This window comes from Arachis hypogaea, chromosome 19 (genome assembly GCF_003086295.3).
Source record: "Arachis hypogaea cultivar Tifrunner chromosome 19, arahy.Tifrunner.gnm2.J5K5, whole genome shotgun sequence".
In the NCBI taxonomy this organism is placed as follows: domain Eukaryota; kingdom Viridiplantae; phylum Streptophyta; class Magnoliopsida; order Fabales; family Fabaceae; genus Arachis; species Arachis hypogaea.
The window spans coordinates 112,856,048-112,868,317 of NC_092054.1; the positions used below are offsets into that span (position 1 = coordinate 112,856,048).

The 12,270-nt window shown below is 37.1% G+C and overlaps 1 protein-coding gene across 1 annotated transcript; it reads left to right on the forward strand.

The window, feature by feature from the left end:
* Positions 1-9,907: 9,907 nt before the first annotated feature.
* LOC112778620 (uncharacterized) lies at positions 9,908-11,575 on the forward strand. Its single transcript, XM_025822921.1, has 3 exons — positions 9,908-10,394; positions 10,503-10,704; positions 10,828-11,575. The coding sequence occupies exons 1-3, from the start codon at positions 9,908-9,910 to the stop codon at positions 11,573-11,575; spliced, it is 1,437 nt and encodes a 478-aa protein (XP_025678706.1).
* Positions 11,576-12,270: the final 695 nt, after the last annotated feature.

The window sequence follows — 12,270 nt, forward strand, 5'->3', positions numbered from 1 at the left end:
TAGCTCGATCTAAGCGCTCCTGAATATTTGAGTATCTGTGCTGACTGTTTGACCAAGTGAATACATGCCCTACAAACCCCAAATCGAGAAATTCGTTTTGTTGGATTGAATCTTGAAAACCTCGTGTCTGAGTATATGCTACCGGCAGTCCCCCGAGTTCTTTTGCTCAAGAACTTGATTAAAATCACCAAAAATTATCCATGGCATATTCACTGACTGGCTAAGAGAGTTGAGTAAATCCCATTATTTGTGTTTATATTCAGCTTCCGGGCACCCGTAGAATCCTGTCGCTCTCCATGGTTGTGCAGTCCTGTCATTTGTTATAATCATGTCAATGTGATTAAGGGACATAGAGAGTACCTCGACTACTATTGTATCATCCCACAAAATTGCCAATCCCTCCGATCTACTTCGATCCTCTTCTTGACAATCCATTCCCACCTCATTTGTCAATTTACCCATTTTCCTAAGTCGATTCATTTCTGCAGCTGTGCGTCTCGTTTCCATTAGGAAAAAGAGATTTGGAACTTATTTACTAACAGGTTTATTTAAAGCTCTAACTGCCCATAGGTTCCTAAACCCACAGCAATTCCAGCTAAGTAGCCACTACCATTCTGTTGGATGGTACCATCTTGTATTTCTTGTTAGTATCCTCTGCCCCTTCTTCAGTTATTGAAAAATCTGCAATTTGCTTACATTTTAGATCTCTGTTACTTTGTATCGCTAATGTATTCAAACTGTTCATCTTTTCACGCGGTAACTATTTCCATTTTTTTGTACCATTACTCCCTTGTGCTAAATCGTTATTTGTCGCTATGAACCTATTGAGATCTGCATCCATGTGTGCCTTCCTTTCTTCACCATTTTCCCAGGATTTTGATGTTGAGGCTGTTGTGGGATTTTTCAAGGGGTGTTTTCTCACTTGAATTGGGGGACTGAGTTACTGGCTCATATCTTTCAGTCATATTGGGCGTTAATTATTGCAAGTGCTTCGCCGTTGTCTCCTCATGGGCAGGGTTTGGATTATTGCTATGTACAGAAAGATTAGCTAGCTTAGCAAGAAGTATTTCTTGTCTACATTCTTGTGCCTTCTGACATTCTTTCTGCTTGAAATCCTCCTTTGGAGGTGTCTGATTATTTTTCCCAATAGCCCCTACTCTTGTACCAATCGTATCAGCTCTAACCCAAGCTCCTAATTCTTTCGACATTCTTTGAGATTCTTCACTGTGTTCCACTATTTGTCACAACTAGTCTTCGAATGTCCAATAAGACCACAATAGTAGCAAAAATTAGGTAGCCGCTCATATTTAAAGTCAACCCAAGTGATTCCATCTGCTACACTTCTTATATTTAAGCCTTTCCTGATGGGTTGATCAAGTTGCATCATGACCGTAGCTTTTAATAAAATGTCCTGTCTCTGGCTAGCATCAAAGAGACCACACTCATTTTTAGCGCCAACCAAACTGGCCAATTTCTCCCTCAACTTGACTATTTTGCAATGTTCTGACAGGTTCCAAAATTGTAACTTCATTTCCGCTTAAGCAAAATTCAGTTGCAGGGAGGAACATGCAGCTGCCAAGGTTACAGAATGAGCCACGAGTTACGGAATAACCAGGTACTACCCTTTGAGAGCCCGGTTCATATCATGTTCATTGTTAAAAAAATTGGTAAATTTTTTGTTTAACTTCTTTTATTTGAAATTCTTCTGACTTTTTCCAAATGTTAAACATCACACTGTGTACCCAATTACAATTGATAGTTTTATCGGTGAGTAATTTACTTACTAGACTATGGTGACACTTCTGCACACATTCATGTATATCGATTTCATCATACACAATTATAGTTTCTTCCTCCTCATCGGATACAACTGATTGGGTTGTGTGGTGAATATTGTTGGTTGACGAGTTTTTCTTCATTTCAGATTTTTGATAAGCAGACCATTAAATGGTAGCATAGTGGCGTCATTGACTGTACAAAGGCTAATCTGAGACAATGATTTTGAAGCTACTCAAAACACGAAGAGAACACTACTCTATAAAGAATATTCTTTTGACCATATAGAGAAAAAAAAAACTCACTAGACAAAAAAATGATACTATTATTATTACATTCTAGTTATTTTTTAAATTAAGTAAATATTTAAAAGTAGACACTTAATAAAATATGGAGAAACTAAAAATTATTTAGGGGCATTTGTCAGAAAATCAAGTTGAAAATTTTGATTTTTTATTCATTAAAAATAGAAATATATTTTTAATAATTTTTAATAAAATATTTTTAATAAATTATATTAACACTTAAAAATTAAAAAAATTAGTAACATATATGTTGGGATGCTAGTTATATCAACACACTAATAAAGCATTATATCAATAATAAGTTTCATTATATATATAATAGTGTTGATCAGAAAAATATTTTTGATAAAGGTGAATTGTTCAAATTGATAAAGTGGTCGAAAACATAAGCAGTGACACGTGTGCAAGTGTTAGGTGAAGGTTTTTAGCACGGATTCAATTTCGAGGCTTCCTGATCGAGCGAGTCAAATTGAATGGGATACTTGAAGTGGTTATTCGAAAAAGATTGATTCGAATAGTTGTAGTAGTGAAGAAGTTAAGAAGTTTTCCATCACGCGAGGAAATTATGGGGAATGCGGACAATCAAAAGACGGAAATAGTTACCAAGGAGAAATCATTCGAAATTTCAAATTCATAGTTAATTGTAATTAATTATAATTAATTATCAGTTACTAAAGGTAGATTATAAATACTAAGAAGTCTTAGGAAATTAGGGTTGGAATTTTACTTCAGAAAACACTCAAGCACATTCACATCCCCAGTGAATTTCTGAGTCTGCATTTGAGTTCAATTTATGTAGGGTTCCTTCCAAATTTTAAATTTCTCATTTATGTTTTCTATAAACTTTATTTTTCAAGTAAATTTATCCTTCAAGCAATCTTTAATTTCTTTGTTCAATTTACATTTCATCATTTTTAATTTTTATGTCAAAAGTCCTTTGATTGAGTCGAAGGCATTTTATTGCTTTGTTTAATTTCAACACATTTTCTTTGTTTTCAGTTTAATTTTTTCTTTTTGAAAACTTTATTTTGCCATCTTTTATCTTAAATTACATAATTTAATTTATCTTTATTTCCAAATTCCATCTAATCGAAGACACTTTGATGCACTTCTAGAAAACTGGCACCTGCAAAGAGGAGTAGGTTTCGCTCCCAGATCATTAGATATCGAACCACCATCGATTTGTTAAAAATCGATAAAACAAATTGGCACGCCCAGTGAGACAGTTTTAAAATTTCGAAGTGTGCCAAACAAATATTTTTTTCCAGTATTTTTCAGTGTATGCGACTGCGAAGTGGAAAAATCATTCACATGGCTGATGAATTATCAAATGTGAATGGTGGTTCATCCACTAATTATAGCATACCGGTGTCCATGCAACAAGCCGACGTGTCTTCATGTTCGAAGGGTGCAATTGGAACTGAAAGTATAGCAGTTACGACTGTTCAGACAGGAAATGGTGGACGTAATATTCGTCCACGTGGCCCTGTTCCACCATATCAACCTCCATTAACCGTTGGTTTGCCTCCTTATGGTCTTTTCCCTGGTTATACCCCACCGGTGGGTGGTTTTATTCCGCCTATCCGCTTTGGGAATACAAATGGAGTAAACAATACTCAAAACCCACAACAACATTCCGAGTACTCTCGCGATTATAATGTGGGCTCTACTTCGAATGCTGCCAATTCAATGGCGGTATATCGACAATAAGTGGAGGAAAGTCATCATGACTTAGTTAACTTATTGACCCAACAAATGACTACAATTCTGAATCCCATGATGGCTGATCATGAATCAAAATTTGAACGTCTTGCTAGACAAGTCGACAAAATTGCTCGAATTGTTGATTATGATGAAGGTGAAAAGCATAATGCCAAGGGAAATATCGGAGGAGTAGAAAATGTTTTTCGAAATGAAAATAATGTTTTGAATCAATAAAACCCTTATGTAGTTCCCCGAGGTCAAAATGCTGATGATTTTTTAGCCAAATTACGTGCAAATCATGGTGGTGAACGTTATCAAGTCACTAGAATTATGGAAGAAGTATTGAATCGGGTTGGGCTGAATGTTGGTTTTATGAATCAACCACATTTTGTGTCTGCTTTCCCTCAAGTTGTTCAGATGGCTGAAGTGCCGAGAGGGGTGAAGAATCCAAAGATAGTCGCAAAATTTGCTGGTGAGGTTGGAGAATCAACTATTGAACATGTTGCTCGTTATTTAGTCGAGATTGGGAACTTAGGTAATGATAAAAATTTGAAAATGAAGTTTTTTCCTTCTTCATTAACAAAGAATGCATTTACTTGGTTTTCAAATCTCAGACCGAATTTGATCACAATATAGAATCAGTTAGAAAATGCTTTTCACGCTCAGTTTTAGCGAGGAGAGATGAATGTAGCAGTTACTGATCTAGTGGCTTTGAAACGTGAAGATGGTGAAACCATCGATGATTATTTAATACGTTTCAAAAATGCTAGAAGTAGATGTTATGTATCATTACCCGAAAGTGAGATAGTGAAAATAGCAACCATGGGGTTAGGATTCTATATACGCAGAAAGCTGCTCAATGTGCATATTCCTGATTTGGCCCATTTGACTAAAAAGGTTCGACAGACCGCACTCATGAAAAAAGAGAAAGAAAAGTATAGAAATGAGCGAAGGTCAAAGAGTAAACCTTTTACTCGAAAATAAAAGGTTGCTTATGTAACCATGGAGTCCTTAGAGGAGGAATTCGATTTTGAGATAGAAGTCGATTTGGCTGAACTTAAGAAAGGTCCTCCATATTGAAGAAACTTCCAAGTTCTGAAAAGTGGAATAATTAAAAACTAAAAAGTGGAAAGAAGTATAGTTTTGATATTTCGAAATCTGATCAGATTTTTTATGTGTTGCTTAAAGATAAACAATTAATTCTGCCTGAGGGCAGAACTTTACTTTCTGTGAAAGATTTAAAAGAAAAGCCTTACTGTAAATTTCATCAAGCAACAAGTCATTCGACTAACAGTTGTATCCATTTCAGGGATTTGATTCAAGAAGCAATAATGGAAGGACGGTTGAAATTTGACGATGGCAAGAAAGAGATGAAGGTTGATGTGGATCCATTCGAGGTTGATGCTAGCTATGTCGAACCTTGTTTAGGAGTGAACATGGTTGGCATGTCTTATGACTTTGACGTGACTCTTGATGATTTTAAGTCACAGGTGAGATCTGTATACCCTAGAACAGGGGATGGTTTGCTGGATTTCTTGGTTCAGCAAAAAATCAAAGACCGGGATGTATCTCTGTGTTCACAATGCAATACTGTCTTTGATGCTGAAGTAGCAGCAATCTTCGAAAAGGAAAGGATGAAGAAAGAATTAGCTCATAGAGAAGAACAAGCGCGCCAAAGGCAGCCGATTCGGCGAATAGAGGTTCCGGCTCAAAGGCCCCTCGGCAAAATGTGACTACACCTTTAAGCCAATCCCAAGCCATAGGTGTTCAGTAGATTAGGAATTGCCAAGAATTCCATATACATGATCATATGTATCGACGCAATCCACAATGGGGGCATCAAGCGCCTTCTCGAAATCAATATTCTTACTATCGAGGTCGTTCCAGGGGTTATCCGAGAGAAAGAGGTGGAAGGAGAAGTTTCAATCAAAATAAGAAACCTCAGATAGAGGCAGGCAAAGAGGTAAGCAAGGGGGCAACGCCTTCTGTGCATTCTCGAATTGTCTTTCCTTCTGATGGAGAGACTTATCCCAAGGAAATTATATCGCCTGCAAAAATAGAAAAAGGCAAGGAGTAGCCCAGTCTTTAGGAGTCGATAAGAGTAAAGATGTCGATGTTGATGAAGAGTATTTTGATGAAAGAGATGATGATATGATAGGGACAACCTCGATCATTCCAACCGAATATTTGGGGGAGTATGAAGGTGACCCTAATGAAGATTATGATTGGAGGATGAAGAAGCCTTTTCCTTTATCCGAATCGAAGACGAGCCAGGTTATTTCTTGCGGCCTACTGAGAAATAGATGTCTCATCTCTGCCCACTTCATATAATAACAACTTTGAGTGGGATAAGGGTAAATAAAGTCTTGATTGATGGTGGTGCTGCGATCATTATGTTACCTGAGAGGATGTTAATCAAAGTGGGTAAACATCCTAATGATTTAGTCCCTACAAATATTGTTGTGACAGACTTCAGTGGGACTTCGACTTGATGCACGGAAAACTTGTCTCACAACAAATTCCCTTCGGCAAGTGTACCGAATTTGTCGTCAAGTAAAAACTCACAATAGAGTGAGGTCGAATCCCACAAGGATTGATTGATCAAGCAACTTTAATTAGAGGACTGTTCTAGTTGAGCGAATCCAGAATTTGAGTTGAGAATTGCAGAAAATAAAATGGCTGGAAGGTAATTGACAGGAAAGTAAATGCTAGAATTATAGATCTGAAAGTAAATGACGGAAGGTAAATTGCAGAATTGTAAATGAGAATGGGAGAATTGCTCATTAAAGTAAATAACAGAAATTAAAGAGAATGGGTAAGATCAGAAATGGGGAGTTCATTGGGCTTAGGAGATGTTGCATTCTCCGGATCAATTTCATTTTCATCTCTTCCTCAATCAATGCACTCATTGATCTCCTTGGCAATCTTAAGTGATTGAATTACAATTTCTTGTAATTCAATCTCTCAAATCTTGATCAATAGCCAATTCCTTGGTCAATTGCTCATGAGAAGAGATGAAGTAGGGTCACTGATTATACCACATGCATTTCCCAAACCAAGTGTTGAGAGGATTATAGTCACATATCCATCCAAACCCAATTTGGTCCAACATGAGAAAGCATTTCTAGCTTGATCTCTTCATTCCTCTTTCAAGGTTCAGAAGAGATCCAAGTATGAATAGCTTCTTTTTCAAGATAACTACTCAATTGGATGAAGATCGAATGCTTTCAAGTAAAATCAAGAGAAAAGATAGAAGAAGAATAATGAAAACTAGTATTGATCCATCAAATTACAACAGAGCTCCCTAACCCAATGACAGGGGTTTAGTTGTTCATAGCTCTGGAAAATGAAAACAAAGATGGAGAATACATGATAAAAACTTAGAAGTGCAGAGAAAGTAAATACAGAGAGTAGTTCTATGCTAAGAGTCTCCCTATAATTTCCAACTCTCCAAAATATTTCAAAGATACTCCTATATATACTACTCTTCTGTTCTTCTAGTTGATTCTTCAAGTCTTGGGCCTTTGGATCTTGAGTTGGAAGCAGTTCTCTTCTTCATTGGGCTTAGCTTTTACTTGCAGAGAGAAAGTATGAAGTGGGCAGGGGCTTTGGCTCAGGAAGTTAGTGGTGTTAACGTTCAGTGAAAATATGGGTTCGAGAACGTTAGTGACAATCACCTTTTTTACTAACGTTCCTCACCAAAGTTAAAGGCCACGTTAACCTCAACGTTAGTGGCACAAACGTTGCCACTAACGTTTCCACTATGTCCTTCGCACACGTTATTGGGACTCAACTTTCCCAATAACGTTGAGAAGCCTCCCCCTTCCCTACGTTAGAGCCCACGTTAACTTAGTTAACGTGGCTCTTTTAACGTAGGCTTGCCATCCTTCGAGAACGTTAGTGACACTTACCATTGTCACTAACGTTCCAAATTGCCCCTATTTTCCACGTTAAAGTCCACGTTAACTAGGTTAACGTCGCTTCTAACGTGGCCTTGCTAGCCATCTCCAACGTTAGTGACAAAGTTGAGTGTCACTAACGTTGGCTCATGGTGGCATGTGTGGCTCCTTCCAACGTTAGTGACAATGTTGGGTGTCACTAACGTTGGCGATCACCTTCTTTCTTCACGTTAGCTTCCACGTTAACTAGGTTAACGTGGGAGTCAACGTGGCTCATTGGGGCTTGTGTTCTTCCAACGTTAGTGACAATGTTAGGTGTCACTAACGTTGTCGACCACTTTGTTCCTTCACGTTAGCTTCCACGTTAACTAGGTTAACGTGGGAGTTAACGTGGCTTAATGTGCTTTGGCCAACGTTAGTGACAATGTTGAGTGTCACTAACGTTGGCTCCCCCCTTCCTTCTTAACGTTAGAGGCCATGTTAACTAGGTTAATGTGGACTCTAACGTGGCCACTCATGATCTTGGTTCAACGTTAGTGATAATGTTAAGTGTCACTAACGTTAGCTCTATTTCTTAACGTGGGCAATGATGGCTTTGAGAGCGTTATTGGCAATCACTTTTCTCATTAACTTTGCAAGTTACTCCCATTCCACGTTAGTGTTAACGTTAGTGCAACTAACGTAGCCACTAATGTGGTTCTTCTTTGCTTCCTTTGTCCTGAAATTAAGCAATAAAGTGCATCAAAGTTCTAGTCCAAGTCATTGGAAATGCAACATCCAATTTGTCCTTAAATTCATGCAAAATCCTCATGAAATCATGTAAAATACACAATGTATGCTTGAATCAAGATGTAAGTGAATATCTACCCAAAACTAGCTTATTTCCTAAGGAAATGCATGAAACTACCCTAAAAACAGTAAAGAAAAGGTCAGTGAAACTGGCCAAAATGCCTTGGCATCACGACTCCGGCCAGAGGGTTGGTTACTCTGACTGTGAAAGTTGGCTCGTCTGAGCATAATACTATTTTTGTGGTGATTCCATCAAGAGCAAGCTATAATACCTTGCTGGGGCGAGATTGGATCCATGGTGTAGGTGCAGTTCCTTCCACCGTGCATCAGAGTGTTCTTCTATGGACAAAAGATGGTAAACCTGAAATCATTAAGGCAGATTCAAACCTTTATGCCGAACAACTGCACGTTGATTTTAGGATGTACAATTCTAAATTGAAGCCTCTGAATGTTGATTGGACACTAAATTCTTATAATTGTGAAGGTTGCTATCTATCCTCTGAAGGCCTCTCGGTGAAGTTACGTTATCCAGAATTGGGTTTTGAGCCGATTGGTTGGGACTGTCTTTCTTGAAGGTCTTGGAGAAACTGCTTTATGGACCAGGTTGAGAAAGTTTCTGATTACATGGTAACATTACATAATTATTTAAATAATTTTCAGTTATTAGAGAATAAAGTTGATTCTTCTGATGAAGTTGAGTCACATAAGGGTAGTAATGTTATTAGTTGTAGTGTGTTCGATTCGGCGTCTTCAGTCGAATTTAGTTATGATTTTCCTATTTCTTGTAATGAAAATAATGATGCAAGCGGGACTGCCGATTTAATAGCAGAGGCTCATTGTGTAGAAAATATAAGTAATGTTGATTTAATTAATGATCAAGTTTCTTCCGTTTCTGATGATTCTATTGATTTCACTTTTGATTGTATTTATGATTTAGAACCACTGGGTTTTGAAAAATACTCAATAAAAGATGATGATTGTTATAAAAAGTTTGAATCTCAAGATCCCTTAGAGGAAGATAATCTGGGAACTCCTGATGATGTTCGAATTACATATATTTGTAAGGATCTTGTTGATCCTTTTCGAACTGAACTCTTTAATCTTTTACATGAGTTTAAAGATTATTTTGCTTGGGATTATCATGAGATGCCAGGTCTCGATCGTTCACTAGTGGAACATCGATTAGCATTGAAACCCAATGCTCGACCTGTGAAACAGACTCCAAGACATTTTGCTCCTGAAATTAATATAAAAATTAAAGAAGAGATAGAACGCTTGATCAAAGCAAAATTTAATCAAACTGCACGTTATTTTCAGTGGATGTCGAATATTGTCGTTGTCATGAAGAAGAATGGGAAGTTGAGAGTATGCATCGATTTTCGAGATTTGAATAATGCTACCCCAAAAGATGAATAATTTATGCCTATCGCGGATATGTTAATCGATTCTGCAGCTGGGAATGAAATACTCAGTTTCATGGACAGTTATTCTGGATATAACCAAATTTTCATTGCTGAAGAGGATGTAGCTAAAAATGTCTTTCGTTGTCCTGGGGCATTAGGTACATATGAATGGGTAGTTATGCCTTTTGGTTTGAAAAATGTTGGGGCAACATATCAATGGGCAATGAATGCTATTTTCCATGAATTTATTGGAAAATTTATGGAAGTGTATATCGATGATGTTATGGTTAAATCGATTTCGGTGAGTCGGCACATTGATCATTTAAGGAGAGCATTCCTTACTATGAGGAAGAAAGGCTTAAAGATGAATCCTTTGAAATGTTCTTTTGGTGTATCGGCTGGAAATTTTTTGGGTTTTGCTGTTCATAAAAAAGGAATTGCCATCGACAAAAATAAAGCAGATGCGATATTGGCATTGTCTGCACCTAAATCGAAGAAAGAAGTACAATCCTTCTTGGGTAAGGTAAATTATCTTCGAAGATTCATTTCGAATCTTTCAGATTGAACTAGAGTGTTTGCACCTTTAGTGAAACTGAAAAATGATTCACAATTCAAATGGACAACAGAACATCAGTTGGCGTTTGACTCGATTAAGACTTACTTGTCTAAAGCCCCGATTATGGCGAATCTTCGACCATCTGAACCCTTAAAATTATATATTGCAGCATCTGAAAATACTATAGGGCATATGTTAGCCCAAGATGATGAAAACGGGCATGAGCGGGCAGTTTATTACCTTAGTCAAGTTTTAACTGATATCGAGACGAGGTATTCCCCGATCGAAAAATTGTGTTTGTCTCTATATCATGCTTGTATGAAATTAAAGTGTTATATGGTGGCTAAATCGGTAAAATTTATTGCACAAACTAATTTAATCAAATATATGTTAAGCTTCCCGATGTTGCGCGGACGATTGGAAAAATGGATGCTAGCATTAACAGAGTTCGATCTACAATATGTCCCAGCCAAGGCTGTAAAAGGACAGGTCATTGCAGACTTTCTTGTAGATAATTCGAAAGATCTAAATGACCAGGGGGCAAATGTAATCGAAGTGAAAGTCGATTATTGGAAGTTGTATTTTGATGAGTCAAAACATAAAGATGGCGCAGGAGTTGGAATTTTAATTGTTTCACCAGAAGGAATTCCATCAAAATTTTTATTCGAAATAAAATATCCTTATTCGAATAATGAGGCAGAGTACGAAGCTTTGATTTTGGGCCTCAAAATCTTAATTAATAAGGGAGTTTCGGAAGTTCAGATATTAGGGGATTCCCAGTTGGTTTTGAAGCAGTTATCGAAAGAATTTAAATGTAATAATGAGAGATTACAAAAGTATTTGACAACTGCTTGGGAGTTGTTAACTTCTTTTCAAAAAATTTCTTTGGTTCATAATCCAAGGATTCAAAATGAAATGGCTAATGAATTAGCCCAAATTGCTTTGAAGTACAAAATCGGCCCAGGAACCCTTGAGACATTGGCAGGTATTCATCAGATTTTAGTACCTGCAGGTGAAAGAGAAGTTTTGTGTGTTGATGAGTGGGAGGATATTGATTGGAGGAAGCCTATTGCTCAGTACTTGAAAGATCCCAGTATCCCAGTTGATAGAAAGATGAAATTGCGAGCAACGAATTTTGTTTAATGGCTGATGAATTGTATAAGAAAGGTATTGATGGGAGTCTATCGAGATGTTTAGGTCAAAATGACCAAAATATTGCTTTGGGTGAATTTCACCTCATCAGCATGGAAAGAAAATGAGATGGGTGTTATATCGCAATCATGTATATTGGTCATCCATGATTATAGATTGCATTGATTATGCAAAAGCATGCCTAGAATACTAGAAGCATGGCTCAATTCAACAAATCCCAGCATCCAAATTACATTCTATAATAAAGCCATGGCAATTTAGAGGTTGGGCTTTGGATTTAATTGGGTTAATTCATCCTCCTTCATCAAAACAACACAAGTTTATCTTAGTAGTAATTGATTATTTTACAAAATGGGTTGAAGCGATTCCCTTGATAGAAGTAAGTCAAGGTGAGATAATAGAATTTATTGAGGAGCATATTATCCATCGATTTGGAATTCCTCAAACATTAAGTACTGATCAAGGAACGATGTTTACTGGTCAGCGGATTAAAAATTTTGCAACTTCGAGAAGTATTAATATGGTTACTTCGATCATCCATGATTATAGATTGCATTGATTATGCAAAAGCATGCCTAGAATACCAGAAGCATGGCTCAATTCAACAAATCCCAGCATCCAAATTACATTCTATAATAAAGCCATGACCATTTAGAGGTTGGGCTTTGGATTTAATTGGGTTAATT

Coding starts and splice junctions, on each gene's coding strand:
- LOC112778620 (XM_025822921.1), top strand. CDS start 9,908: ATGTTAATCGATTCTGCAGCTGGGAATGAAATACTCAGTTTCATGGAC. Junction 10,395..10,502: donor AGAAGTACAATCCTTCTTGG/GTAAGGTAAATT, acceptor AATGGACAACAG/AACATCAGTTGGCGTTTGAC. Junction 10,705..10,827: donor TTAACTGATATCGAGACGAG/GTATTCCCCGAT, acceptor ATATATGTTAAG/CTTCCCGATGTTGCGCGGAC.